The sequence below is a fragment of the Centrocercus urophasianus genome, unplaced genomic scaffold, assembly GCF_019232065.1.
Source record: "Centrocercus urophasianus isolate 14NV4802_14NV808 unplaced genomic scaffold, USGS_Curo_1.0 seq_14, whole genome shotgun sequence".
Taxonomy (NCBI): domain Eukaryota; kingdom Metazoa; phylum Chordata; class Aves; order Galliformes; family Phasianidae; genus Centrocercus; species Centrocercus urophasianus.
In genome coordinates, this window is record NW_024884586.1 from 23,781,993 (window position 1) to 23,796,908 (window position 14,916).

Below are 14,916 nucleotides of genomic sequence, written 5' to 3' on the forward strand. Positions count from 1 at the left end.
ATTTCTTCCAGCACTCATATCATAGTCATATAGGTAAACCACATCTCAGGTTATTTGTGTTGGTTTTCCATACACTTTTTCTCTACTCCACCTGCTTTCTTCTTTACTGTCTTCTAATTAATTTCTTGTATGATTTCATATCTTCATGTGTCTGTACTACAGTGCTATTCATGTATGTAGTTCATCTGAATTTGCTTTGCTATTTATACTCTTGTCTTATCCTATTTGTGCTGGTATTGAAAGGCAGTGAACTAATAAAATTTAAATTCCTGAAAAAGCTTTTCTTGGTGGGAAATACAGATGCATATTAATTATTTTAGCTTATATATCCTGTGTAAACAGCTTGCTCATAGACAGAAAAAGTTAGATGGGGAAAAGAGCAGAGTCAAGAAATTGAAAGGATATGGGAAATTAAGGCATTAACTTAAATAAGGAAAACCCAAAAGCTTACTACCAAAATACATTAATACCTACCACCACAGTGGTCACCCTCAACTTATGTTTGCCCTATATCCTCTCTAATTTTACATCATCCTCTTTGGATTAAGCTGGGAAATACCCTTTGCTGCTACCATAATACAAATTGATTATGACAATACCATTCTTAATCTGATTTTATGCATTTATGTGGAATTTTTCCTTAAACTTTTGAAGTTTTAGTATGTTGATTGTTTCTCTACATCATTTTTCATACCTGTGTAAACATACAAATATCCTGCTTTTGCATAATTGATACAAATACTAGTTGCTGAAAGTTCTGGCAGGAAGTTGCATCTCTCAAGCTTAGAATGCATTGTGGTGTAAGCTGTGTTTTTCTTTGTTAAGCAATAACAGGCAAAATATGTAGGCCAGACATGAAATAGTTGTCAGAACGTGGCTTCTTTCTAGGTCAAAAAGACAAATTAATTTGACATCCAAACAATCTCAATATTTGAGGGGCAGTCTCAGGAATCTGAAGCTAGTTAAAAAAACAAAGTATGATGTTGCTACTGAACTCAAAATTCAAGAATGATGGAGTAAAAACATGTGAATAATATGGATGCTACATTGCTTCAAGATTACAACTTCTGCAGAGGACAGACTTTTAATAAATGCAAGAGAAGTCTGATTTCAGAAGGTCACTTCAGTCTCTTCAGCAACTACTGCTATGATCTCTTTATGCCTAGATGTTTGGTGCCAGGGCAAGACGTTTAGAAGAGTGTCATTACAATTTCACTGACTTTGTCCTGAAAACAGCACTCATGGGATTGCTTATTGAAAACTCCCTCTACAAAGTGTTGCTATCTCTGGAATAGAGGTGCTTTAAGGGACATCCTGGGACAGGCACAGAGCGCTGGCTTCAAACAACATGGCAGTGGCCAAGCTGAAAACTAAGAGGGTTAAAGAATATTAGACCAAAAAGAAAAACTGTTCTAGCAAATAGATTTGTTTTGATTGTTTGTAGTGTTGTCGGTACGGTTAATCAGTATTTGTCTGTAATGTGCCTCCTTACCTGGACTTTTGAACCAAGGGCCTAACAAAGCATTGACTTTTGAACTGAATAGGAATTAGATAAGGCGTATTTATGTATAAGAATACACAAATACTACACCTGGGATTTTTTCTTAATGTCGAGTAGGGCAGTTCCTGAGACAGAGAATCCCCAACCTTAATTGGGAGAGCTGACTGTATTTTTCTGTTAGAAATCATGACAAAGGTACCTTGAGATTCCTACATTTCAAATGACAGATATTTTTTATTCTGATTAATTTTTTATTTTGATATAATTTGATATTATTTTGGTTTTGATGTGAATAAAGTAAATTAGCTTAAGATTTATTTAAATATCTCTAAATTTAAAAAAGATTTACAGACATTTCATAATGTTTCTAAAAGCATTGTAAAATAGGTTGTTCCATTAAATATTTGATGTTATTCTTGTTATGTCTCAGTCTTAAATTAAGCTATGACAAGAATTTTTCTGTTGCCTGCTGTTCTCATTTCATCATGTAAGTATCTGAGTGCTTTCTAAGTATAAATAAAATGGCCCAACCAATTTGTGTTGAGTATGCTTTAATTTTCCCTTTTCCAGAATAGTAGTAGTTTTTTATTTAGAAATCTGGCAATTCTTTTTTAATATATGTAACCTATGTGTTTATCGTAAAGAAGGCATACTCATTAAAGTTTCTGCCTTGTACTTGGAAACAGTTTGCTGTTTCGTTTAAGTGATGTTTTTAGAAGAATCTGACAAGACTTCTTAAAATTAATCTTTTTAATACACTATTTACTACTATATTTTATTTGAGGCAAGGAGTAGAAATATTACAGGTCCAAATTTGCCTTCTCTTTACATTTGGCTTCAAACTGCAGGCTTTTCAAACTAATAGCTAGCTAATTTTTCCCACATAAATACAAGCTGTAGAGGAACTAGTTGTAGAGTTAAAAGCAAGAATTAAGTACAGTAGTAATATGAAATCATTTGGTACATCCTTGTAATTTTGTAATGAAATTATTCCTCTTTTTGTGGGGGGAAATTATTGAACCTATATTATGATTATGATATTTTTAATCATCTGTTTGTGTGCTTGTGTATGCATTTGCGTAGCATGCAAATAGTCCAACTGAGTTAGTTTTCCTATTGTTGTGTTCTTTAAGTAGAAATTAAATGATTCAGATCCTTTGTGCAAAAACATAGGTGATTTAAACAGAATTTATTTATTTTGTGCTCATGATGTTTGATTAAGTAGTCCTGCTTTATTTTTTATATTTCCCACGGCAAATCTTATGATTTCATATTAAATACAAACCCTTATAAACAGGAAAGTTGCTAGTTAAAGATTTGGAGTAATATTGAAATAATTTATCTCTTGTATAACATGCTTTTTTAAAATTTACTTTTAATGTAACTGGATCCCGCGAGATGTTCTGCAAATTCAGTTTAGTTTCATACATGATGAAGACTAAAACACTGAATGTCAGACGCCAAGTTATCTCAGCTTTAGTGATCTTAATAGATAATTGTGATGAGGTTTGCTGTTTACCCTCTATGGCTAATCTTTAATTTTGTAAGAAATTTTCAAAACAAGGAGTGTTCATTTGACACATTCCACTTCACTACAATGCAGTTATAGATGAAAAGAAAAAGGAAAAAAAAATTGATAGGCAAAATCTGCTTTAATATTTCACTTGTTTTTCAGTATGAATATTTGATGTCAATACTGCAAATTTCTTTGATTTTCATTTTGATATGATTTATCCCTAAATACGGGTAGCCCTGCAGTCGATAATCAATTTAGGTCTGAAATTTCCCTTCCCCCCCATCCTGTCTTTGTAGCTGAATAAAAAGGAGAAGGTGACTGTCATACTTCTTAACAGTACATTTTTAGAAGGTCAGAATGATTAAATTCGTTCTCAATAACGTAGGTTTTTTCTATTCATTCTTTTTTATTGACAGTCTTTGTTTCTTAAAGAGCTTCATTGCTTTTTTATTTAAACAAAAACGTAGCAAAGAAACAGATGTGTCCCATATAAAATATGCCATAAATCTTGTTTCACAAATTCTTTTCTCTGAACTTTCTGACAGAAACTGTCAAATATCCACTTTAATTCAAGTATAAAATGTTCACTTTGTGTCATGGCGCCAACCACCATATGCTGGAATAAAGTCGGTAACTAGCAATAAAAAAAGGCAACATACGCACCTTTGAAACAGTACAAGCAATCAACAGTGAGAAAGGTCTATATAAATCTATGGAGAATTAATCTCAGCTTTGCCACTATCCTGCTGTGCATTTACAATGAGATTTTGCTCCCGACCACCAGAAGTGGCTTACTTTGCAGAAGGAGTGTATCCTAATGAGGAGAAAATGTATGGAAAACAAAGCAGCAGCTTTTAACCCCCCACCCCCACCCTTTGGATCACCTAGAAGAGCGTGTCCTAGTGTGTTCAAACGTGTGGGGCCACTATACATCACACGTTGCTGTACTTTAGCTGATCATGTGAAACCAATCTTTAGTGAGCTTAATCAGCAGAAATGATTTAGCCTCGTAAATCATTCTTACCATTCCACAGGAGGAGGCAGTGCTATGGCTTTTCTCTCCTAAAAGACTTCAGGCACAAATTTCCCAAGTTTCTCTGAAATCAGTTAAATTCTCTTTTTATAGTTATTCGTTGTTTACCAAACAGATTACCCACTGCTTCACCATCCAATTAGCATATACTTTTATCCCTCACCTTTTTGACAAGATCTGCTTCCTAATGGCTTAAACAATTATTTTACCTGTATTTAAAAATGTTGTCCTTGGTATAAAACTGTGCTGATCATGAAAGTTTTCACTTCTGCTACAACAGGAGACTGTAGCTGTAGAAAATCTGAATGGTTTTCCCTAACAAAACAGAAATGTTTTTAAAATTGTTTGAAATTGTTTGAAAGAATAAATTCTCCCATTCTGCAGACAGTTTAGATACATTTAGTCATCTCAAAGGTTAACCTGCAAAATTGCATTTGAAATTGAACTACGAATTTATAAGAATTGATTAAAATAGAAATGAGAATTAGAATGCATTTCTATAGTGTTTAATTTCTAGTAGGCTTTAAATCTGTTTCCCACAAATACGCAAGAAGAACAAATTAATGGCTTAATCCAGTTTCAAATACTTTAATTGGAATAAATTGAAAAGTGTACTGTTAATTCTTGCTTTCTAACTAGTAACTGCAACGTATACTAGTATTTTCATTAATTTTAATGAAATAATGACCTCCTTCTGTACAAGCTAACTGAAAAAAAAAGCTTGAACTGAAAAACAGCTTTAACTTGCACAGAGTACAGTAAAAGCATTGGGGTAAGAAAAGTATATTTTAAGAAATATAGGACTTTAAGAAAATATACATAAAATGTTTTTTCTGCATAGTTATAATGTTCTGGTAAAGAGACCTTCAACACTTTTTCTGGCAAATTTATAGACAGCATTATCACTTTTAAAAGAAAACATAATTTCCTACGTTTTTTATTACCTATGATAATAAACACTTCCTTGAATGTGTTGCATGAGTGTGTTTTGCTGGTGTTGTATGCCTCAGTGTGTGCACAGATGTCTATAGTTTGCTATGCTTTGGTAACATTAGAAATACTGACTGAATATTTTATAATGTTTAACAATTTCTGTGTACTCTGTTAATTAGTCCTTGCCTAGTACCCATGGTACAGGCTGGTAAGTAATATTTCTGATTGCTTGTGTGGCATCTTGTTTGTTAAGCAACTTTACAAGGCTGCACAGAAGACTCTTTGTATGATAGAAACAGTCATACATTTTCATCATTGGATGTGGGTTTCTTAGCTAAAAACAATTTTTGTACCGCTGCAAAGGAAAATAAACTTGTAAGGACTGATTCAGGGAAGCATGATTAAGACCTCATGGCAGCAAGTGTTCTGAAGATTGTTTTGAAAGGATTTAAGTTGTCTATACCAGTATTTAAACTGTACAAAAAAAATTCAAAGCCAAATCCTATGTTAAAAAATTGTCATTTTCTAATTTAGAGAAGAGTTAAAGGAAACAAAGCATACAAGATCACATTGCCTGTTGTTTGTTCCCCTGCCAATAATTTTTAACAGGCTCAGCAATTTTTGTCCCAGTGTGACAGTTAGAGGTCTTAAGATATTAAACATCTAAAATCTCAATAAAAATACGTGGCTGAGTAGAGAAGAGTGACCCTGTTAGTCTTCCAGGGAGAGAGGCTGTATCATGAACTCAATCCTTAATTAAACATTAATGAATCCATTCAGGAACTATCTCTAAAATGCATATCGATAATAGGACAGGTTTTGTTTGTTGCATTGCTTGCAGGCCTCGTTGCTTAACTGATACTTTAGAAGAAATGCCTGTTGCTGGGGAGAGATGGGGGCGAGACTTTTTGTTTTGGAGGATTTTTTGCATTATGATTTACTGGAATAAAAAACTATTTGAAAAACAATGGAATATTTACATGTATTTTCAGCTCTATTTTGAATGTCACGAGTTCAAAAAGCCACCAAATTAGAAGTTAATGACTACCTAAAGAATGCCAATCAAATCATGCATGCTAAAAAATTTACCTGCTAGGAATCTGTACATGGAACAATCAAGTTTTTTATTGTTATAAGCCAGAAAAGTACCTGCATGAGAATGGTGGACTGCAACTTCTCATCACATTAATTTTTCAAATTTGAAATAAAGTAAAAAGTATATTCTGTCCTGTACGCTATGCTTAATATGAAGGGAGTGCTTAGGTAAAAAGATATCCTTATTTATGGAAATAACTCAGAAGTTTCTCAGTATAATAATGGAGAAATAAAAATTTCAATCTTTATGTATAGCTCTAGAAATACAGATTTTCCATGAGTCTTTTTGCTAGAACAGAGCAGGTGCTGCTTTAGGATTTCTGACATTGCACAGTTTGCTAAAATCCTTTAAGGATGCTGGGAGAGACTTTCAATCATTAGAATGAAAAAATACATGTCTGAAATTAAAAACATCATTTTTTTTTCTGAGTACCTCATTTCTGAGAAATTTTATATCTTCTGTTGCTATCAATTATATGAGTAAGTTCTAAAGCTGGATTCAGTCTTTATGAAATGTAAAAACAATGACATTTGGTACTGAATTAGAAATTTCCACATCTTTAACTGTTCCAAAAAACCAATTTTATACTCAATACCATACTTACTCTTTAGCAGTCTAGCCACGCTTTCAAAATGCAGTAAATATTATGGCTTTCCCTCATTTTTCTGATTTTAAATTCTCTTGTATTTATATGTATTTTCATGAATGCTTTTTGATTTGCACTTGGCATTTGTTGTTTGAAAAATTCTATTAATTTGATTTCCATTCCTTTAAAATTTACGTGCCAAGAAACTGAATTCTGGCAGAGTTCTGTAGTGAAAAGTATTTTCTCATGTTATATACAACATACAAATCGTTCTTTATAATTCATTTGCAATTACATGCAATTACTGCATATTTATGCAGGGTCCTTTCTTTTTCTAGCCAGTAAAATAACATTAATAATAAAAAAATTATATGCAGGTTAATGATATTTACTAACAGTTGCGTGAGTTGTTACCCTCTTGCATGTGGTTCATCCAATCAATAAAATCTTGTACTGCATTGAAAACTACACATTCTTTGACATAATAAATCTAGTGACTGGAACCAAAACTATAAATTATAAGCCTGACAAAAATAATGCACAAAATTATATGCACAAAAATAATAAACGTATCCAATTCAGCTAAATCTTAGAATCCATCCGTAGTGATTTTTCTATGTGGTTATGTGCTCTTTTACTGGATCTGGCTGGGATGAAACTTAATGTTCTTCATAGACACCCATATGGCGCTGTGTTTAGAATTTGTGGCTAAAACAATATTGATAACAAACCAATGTTTTGGTTGTTGCTGTGCAGTACTTTCACACTATCAAGGCTTTGGTTTTCTTCTCCACTCTGTCCCCAGGCAGCAACTAGGCCAGAGTGGGCAGGTAGTTAGAAGTGGACAGAACCTGGACTGCTGGCCCAAACTGACCAACAAGATATTCCATGCACATAATGTCAGGCTCAGCACTCAAAATGGAATTGAAGGGAATTTGTAGTAGGTAGTCATTGCATCAAAACTGGGTGAGCTTCAGTCTGCTTGTATAGTTGTGACTGCTTACTTTTGCATTGCTTGTGCTTTTTTTTCCTTTCTTTTGCCCTTTCCTATTAGCTTCCTCATGCCACTGTTGGAGAACAGTGAGTGAGTGACTGTGTGGTGCTTAGCTGCTGGCCAGGGTCAACCCATCCCGACTCTAAAATAACAGTCCTGAGGGGAGTCCTTCATCAGATTGTTCTTAAGCTCCCAGAACTGCCATATACCATCAAATGCACCCCCTCTGAAGTTTTCTTTCTGCTTGTAGTCCAGTCATTGTTTTCATATTCCTATGAACAAGGAATAAACATTGAAAATGTCTTTACTTGATTCCCTCCTGTGAATACTGAATAGTTGGATAAAAGAATGTTTTTTAAAAGGTCTCCTTTTCCCTTGAGTTTACAAACAGTGGATGTCCTGAGTAAGGGATTTCTTAAAAATGAAGTCTATTTGGAAGTTTTCACTGGTAATAGTTGTACTGAAAGCAAAACCAAGGGAGGCTAAATTCACCCTGCTGTTGGTCCTCCTGTTTTTTTATATTACTATGGTGTCTAGGATTTTAAGCGTATTCAGAAATTTTTATAAAGACAAAACATGTGTATTGATTATAATGATCCTCTCTAGTCTGTTTTACCATCTAGAAGGCCTTGTTTGACTTTTTTTTTCCACCCTGCACATTGTCTGATTAAATACAGTTGATAAGTTTATTATTTATGTTAATTGTACTTGAACGTGGAGATATACATATTTAGCGTACTTTTAACTACAGAGCTTTCTGACTTTAGCTTTAGATGTTGTACTAAGGAGCGTGGTTTACTGTGGAAATATTGGTGATAGGTGGACAGTTGGGCTAGATGATCTTGGAGGTTTTTTCCAACCTTGGTGATTCTGTCTTTCTGATATTCAGATATAGCTGCAATACATAATTTCTAAGAGATTTTGATCTGTTACAAATGGTGGTATGTCTTCAAAAAGGTCAAGACAATGACCATAGTGGCTTGTTCTCCTTAACCTCAGAAATGCCACAGAATGTGAGATTTAGCTCTTCAGGAAAAAAAATATATATATATATCTGAGCCTTTCTGAGGATACATCTCAACCCTCTGTAAGTTCAGAGAGACATATCACTTGGGTTTGGTTTGGTTTGGTTTGGTTTGGTTTAGTTTAGTTTGGTGAGTCAGAAAAGACTTACTTTCTTCCTTGAGGGAAAAAAAAAAAAGAAAGAAAAAAAGCCTTGTTTTAGGGTGTTCTCCCCTCCATTCTATTCCCTCCCCCAAAGAAACCCTCTAACTAGCTAGTCTTTAAATGTCTATGAAGCATAAGCTTTGTGACCCACATGAATTCAGTCCTGAAATATAAATCAGAGTTTTGATTTCTGTACCCCAACTGCTAACTTTCTGAGCATTCTCATAATTTTGAAGATTTCTCTTTGCCCTGGAGTGTTTATAGAAGCGATAAAATGATACACATGAGATCTTTCAATTCCGAAAATAATAAGATACTGGAAAAAAGATAAATCTGTAATAAGCACAACTAGATCAGTAGACTTGGGTGAATTATTCTACTTAGATGGATTTGTATACTTGACAAATGCAGATTTTCCATGCAGGGTGGTGGGACTAGCAGGGCAGATGTAACTGTTACCTGTGCACCCATTTTTCTTTCTTTGTCCTGAACTCTTAGAGCAAGTTGTCTCATCCTTCTTCTTTTGACTGTTGGTTATTTGCTTTCTCCAGCATGCAGTCTTTGACACTATCCAGTGTTGACTTCCCTTTGTTCTTTTGGGAACTATTTCCTAGTACCTCGATACATGATCTTGGTCCTGTTGTAGCTTGGAGCTGCTGTGTATCCATTAGGTGAATAATATTTTCTGGTAATTTCTCAAGCTAGCGTTGCTTTTTCATCCTCAGCATGAGATACAGATAGCAGAATGAGTAAGACCAGTGGTTGGTGTCCAGAGCCTATAGCTGCATTACAAAAAAAATATCCCTACAGCAGATTACAACAGCATATTTTTTTAAATGAGTGTTTTCCTTTCAAATCCTTGCTTGTAAAAAGATACAGAAATTCTTCCCTGACCCTGGCTTGAACAGACGTGGTTATAGTTAAAGGTATGAAAAACACTATCATACACATAATAGCTACTTTCTTGCTTCCTCTTTTCCCTTGTATTGGTACACAAACAAACACACTGTCATAATAATGTAAACTCTGCATGTTCTTTCCTAGGAGTCGCATCTTTTTTTTCTGCTTTCTCTAAGTTTTTTACTTGCATCTTTCCTTAATGTGTTCTTACGAGATTAAAAGCCAGTAGCTCAGTTCTTACACTGAACTATAAATATTATCATGCACTGTTCAATTTTATACACAGTTTAGCTTTTAACTGTTTCGATTTTCCTATGTGTAGTTAATCTGTATAATTATAAACTATCAAAATTACTGCTTATCTTTCCCAATTTTAATGATAAAAAATGTCAGAGCAGTGGAAATAGCAAACTAAGTATATTAGATGAACTTTAGCCTGAAACAAACACAGTAAATCAGAGTTGTTCTATTTTTCAGTGGTAGCTGTCTTACCAGTAAGATTTGAGGTAGAGAAGTAATGGCCTAGAATTTTAGAATCATTTTAGTTGGAAGAAACCCTTACAGGTCATCTACTCCAGCTGCCCTGCAATGATCAGGGACACCCACAGCTAGATAAGGCAGCTCAGAGCCCTGTCCAGCCTGACCTTGAATATCTCCAAAGGACAAGACTTCCACCACCTGCTTGGGCAACCCGTGCCAGTGTCTCACCACTCCTGTTGGGGAAACTTTATATCTAACATAAAACGACTCTCTTTTAGTTTGAAACTGTTTTCCCTTGTCCTATTAAATGTATATATAGAATTCCTTGTTTTCTTTGCACAGGACACAGAACGCTGTTTTTTGCTTTTGCCATAATTATATAATCTGAATTAGTATCTCCAACATATTTGCCCAACACATGAATAGAAATTACTTAGTTTTGCCAATGTTCAGCAGTGTTTTGAAGTAAACCAGTTCTTAAGTGATTTTAGTTTAATACAAATCTCTGTGTAAGTATCGTAGTCATGAAATGGGGTCATTCTGCATGCATTTCTTGATGGCCTTGTCTGAAATCAAGATTATAACTGTAACTACATTTCATCAATATGTGCACTCCTAAAGAGAGAGCAGTTCTTTATCTTTGTATCATTACAGTGTCTGAATTCTGAATTTATTTTGTTGTGGAATACAAATAAGTCTTCCCCTATAGTAATGTTTTTTTTATATGCGTAGTATTCTGCTGCAGCTAAGTTGGCTATACTGTATATGGAATTAAGAAGAATTTATCAGCATTTTTCAAACAGAACTAGGGCTTTTGCTTGAGGAAAAGATTGAAAAGCAGAGAAATCCCATCCTTTGAAAAATCAAATCCCTGTAAGTAGTTTGTCTGAGTACTCTGTAACAGAAAGGTTCAGATTCGGTGACCATATTTCAGACTCTTGGCTGCTTTTTCAAAAAATCTTGTACATTTAAAACTTAGTACATGTGTTTTCACTTTCCAGTTTCCTGAACAAAATGTGATAGCTATATGGAACAGTTGGTGTTAACTGGGTTTGTTACCTGTTCAGCAACTTCCAATTATTTGCACTGCAGAAATTGGTTTAAAATTATAAGTTCTGCAACAATAAAGGAATATGCACAACTTAGTGCTCTCTTTTTTTAAAATCTGAATGTCAAGTTTAATTATTTGCTTTTATTTTGATTAATATATGCTTCTATGTATTATGGTATCAGATTTTAAATTACTTTTGAAATCCAGTACACTTTCTTATTATATTAAGAGTATAGATTTAGGTATAAAAAATAAACAAAAAATGAAAATTAGTAAATGCTTATTACTTCTATTGTATCTAGCATACAACCTATCTAATTTTGAATGGAAGGAATGCTGAATCTGTGGGATCTCTAAAACATTAAGGCAGTAATTTATATGTTTGAAATGTTTCTCACTGACAGCTAAAGAAGAACGTAAAAAAGAAGAGAGCAGTTTGGAAAATGCACAAAAATGGTAAGGTTTTTTTTCTGCATGGTTTTTTTTTTTTTTTTCTAACTGTTTGCTTTTGGTTAAAGATGTTATTGATCTAGGAATGATGTTAAGTAGGAAAAAGCATCTGTACTTCAAAGAAGTAATGCTTTCTGAAAATTTCTTATATAGTCTTCCAGGAAAAAGTTCAGTTGGATTTTTAGCCAGTCTCCTGTGTTTGAGGTTTTAATTACTGTCAACATTGAATTGAATCCTTGTTTTAAAGAATATTGTAGTAACTGATTAACTACTTAATGTAGTAAAAATATGTTTCACTGTCACAAAACTTCTTCATCACCTTAATCTACTGAATGTGATATACTAAGAAACCAGGGAAATCCAAATGGCTTTCTGATCTGAACATCTATACATCGCTTGGGCCAGAAGAGGCAACATACAAAGAAGTAAGACAAGTAGATACATGGATAGATAAGAAACTGTTATTTCTATTAAATATTGTGTAGCAGGTTATATTTTCATTAGATCGAAGTGTCTACCTTTAACCTCATACTTACTCAAGATTGTTCTGCTCCATTCATATGAATGTAAAATGATAAGACAATTTAAAGAAAAGCTTGCAAAACACTTTTCGTGCATTTTTTGAAGACCATCTATGAAAAGAGTATCAGATATATAGAATAATAGATACACAATGCGCTGATTTTTAACTTCATTTGCATTACAATCAGTTGGCCAAATATTTCTCAGCTGTTTGGCTGTACAAATTGACAAAATGGGATCCTGGGCTCCATCAGGAGAGGGGTGGTCAGCAGGGACAGGGAGGTGATTGTCCCTCTCTACTCGGCTCTTGTGTGGCCCCATCTGGAGTACTGTGTCCAGGTGTGGAGCCCTCAGTACAAGAAAGACATTGAGATTTTGGAAAGGGTCCAGAGGAGGGCGACTAAGATGATCAGGGGGCTGGAGCACCTCCCCTATGAGGACAGGCTGAGGGAGTTGGGCTTGTTCAGCCTGGAGAAGAGAAGGCTGCGGGGTGACCTCATTGCAGCCTATCAATACCTGAAGGGAACCTACACCCAGGAGGGGAGTAAACTCTTCAAAAGGGCTGACAACAGCAGGACTAGGGGAAATGGATCCAAGTTGAAGGAGGGAAGATTTAGGTTGGATGTTAGGGGGAAGTTCTTTACAAGGAGAGTGGTTAGGCCCTGGAACGGGCTGCCCAGGGAGGTTGTGGATGCCCCGTCCTTGGATGTGTTTAAGGCCAGGTTGGACGGGGTCCTGGGCAACCTGATCTGAATGTGTGTGTTTGGTGGCCCTGCTAGGCAGGGGGGTTGGAACTACATGATCCTTGAGGTCCCTTCCAACCCGGGTGATTCTGTGATTCTGTGTGACCAGGGTAGCTGAGCAGGGAGCAGAAGGACCAGAAGCTCTTCGCAACTCTGCCTCGTGTAACAGCAGCCCTGCTAACTTCTTAGCTGAATCCTCTATTCCAACTGATGCAGCTGATAGAGCTGTCCTGAATCTCGAATTCCTCTGTCCCACCCTCCTCTGCCTTCATCCTGACACTTAGTGCTTTGCCCCTTTTCATGTTTCATCTTCTGATCTTTCCCAGTTAGCACTGTTTGTTGTCATTCAGCTTGCTCTAGCTTCCTGGGCTGCTTCCTGACTTTTAGGAGTAACAGATTTTTTCAGCAGTAACTTAAAATGCTGAATGTTAGCAGTTGAGAAACCTAAATTCAGTATCAGACAACTAATTCTTTATGTCAGCTGCTGCAAATTAGATGTACCTTTGTACCCTAGAGAGCCTACTCTGCTCCAGAAAGGCTGCAGAGCAGAGGGGACATGAAAACAACTGTGCTACAGAAGGAAAGTTTGTCAATAAGTAGAAATTAAGCAGGTCAGCCAGCTGCTAGTCAACTGTTGAGCTAATTTTCTGCCCCTTCTGCAGCAAATGGGAACGGTTCACCTGAGACACTGATTGTCTTGAGAGATATTTGGGAGTTTTCTATCTCTTTTTCTGACTGTGCAGAAAGACCAACCTGGATGTCCAAGTAAGGAGGAGTCTTTCTGGGCTCAAAAAAAGCAATGTAAAGTACAAATTACCACTGATCTTTCTTTAGACTGTGAAAAATACATGTTACTTTTAATAACTATCACCAAATCTTACTGCTCTGTGACCTATGCTTTGCAGAAAGAAGTGATTCAACCTCTACGAAAGTGAACATACTACTTTGGTTCATTTAGATCAACCTCCATGTACTATTATTAGTAATGTGAACTGTTTCATTTTATCTGCACAAAGCAATATCATAAAGGTTAAATAAGCACAATCAGTTAAAATATTGTCAAAAGTATCTTCTGTAATAAAAATATGAAAATGAAAATATTTAGTTGCATAACAATTCTGTAGCTGCATTATAAAATAAAAGTACATTACCATATTGATAATGTTCTTTTTTTTCATAAAATTAATTGCTGTTATCTGCTTATGGACACACTGGGAAGGAGACAATTTATTTTCTGTAAAATCTCTAACTATTTGAAAGTTATTTTTAACCAGAGCTGGAGGTTTTTTCCTCACTTGGCACATGACTCTTCTGTAGTCTTTCTATAAAGAGAAATGGCAAAATAAGGTCTCAGTGGCACATTGTGAATAATATTAAAGACTTAGGTAGAATATAACATTTCCTGTAATACAAGAAATTGAGCCCATGATTTGACTGTGTGACATATCTCTGTGGCGGTTCATGCATCTATAAGCTGACCTCCTGAGAATGAGGTAGATATTGGAAGGATAGTTACACCCAGCATGAATTGCTGCTATGATTTCCAAGGCTAAGGGGAAGTTATGGTAACTGCCAGCCTTGACTACCAAATCAGGAATCAGCCCTCAGACAAACTTTCCCCCGTAGGCTTACTGTTGACAGTTTCTTTTTCTTCCCCTCCTAGCTTTGAAGAAACAGTGGGATACTTTGGGATAAAGCCAAAGCCTGGTGAGAAGGAGATCACACCAAACTATGTTTTCACGGTGTGGTACGAATTCTGCAGTGACTTCAAGACCATTTGGAAACGAGAGAGCAAAAGCATTTCCAAGGAGCGGTAAGGTTCTAATAAAGTCATTAATACTATTTTAGATGTCTGGGAAACTGTTCCTTCTCAAACCTAACAAATTATACTCCTATATTTCACAGGCGTCATTGTTTTCTTTCAGATCTAATGGACATCAAGGA

At 35.3% G+C, this 14,916-nt stretch overlaps 1 protein-coding gene across 1 annotated transcript in view; it reads left to right on the forward strand.

The window, feature by feature from the left end:
• Positions 1-14,916, forward strand: part of FMN1 (formin 1) — a 115,432-nt gene that overhangs the window by 90,288 nt on the left and 10,228 nt on the right. The window contains exons 14-15 of the mRNA XM_042814592.1: positions 11,662-11,713; positions 14,636-14,785. Coding sequence (XP_042670526.1) covers positions 11,662-11,713; positions 14,636-14,785 — 202 coding nt within the window. The remainder of the gene's footprint in view (positions 1-11,661; positions 11,714-14,635; positions 14,786-14,916) is intronic.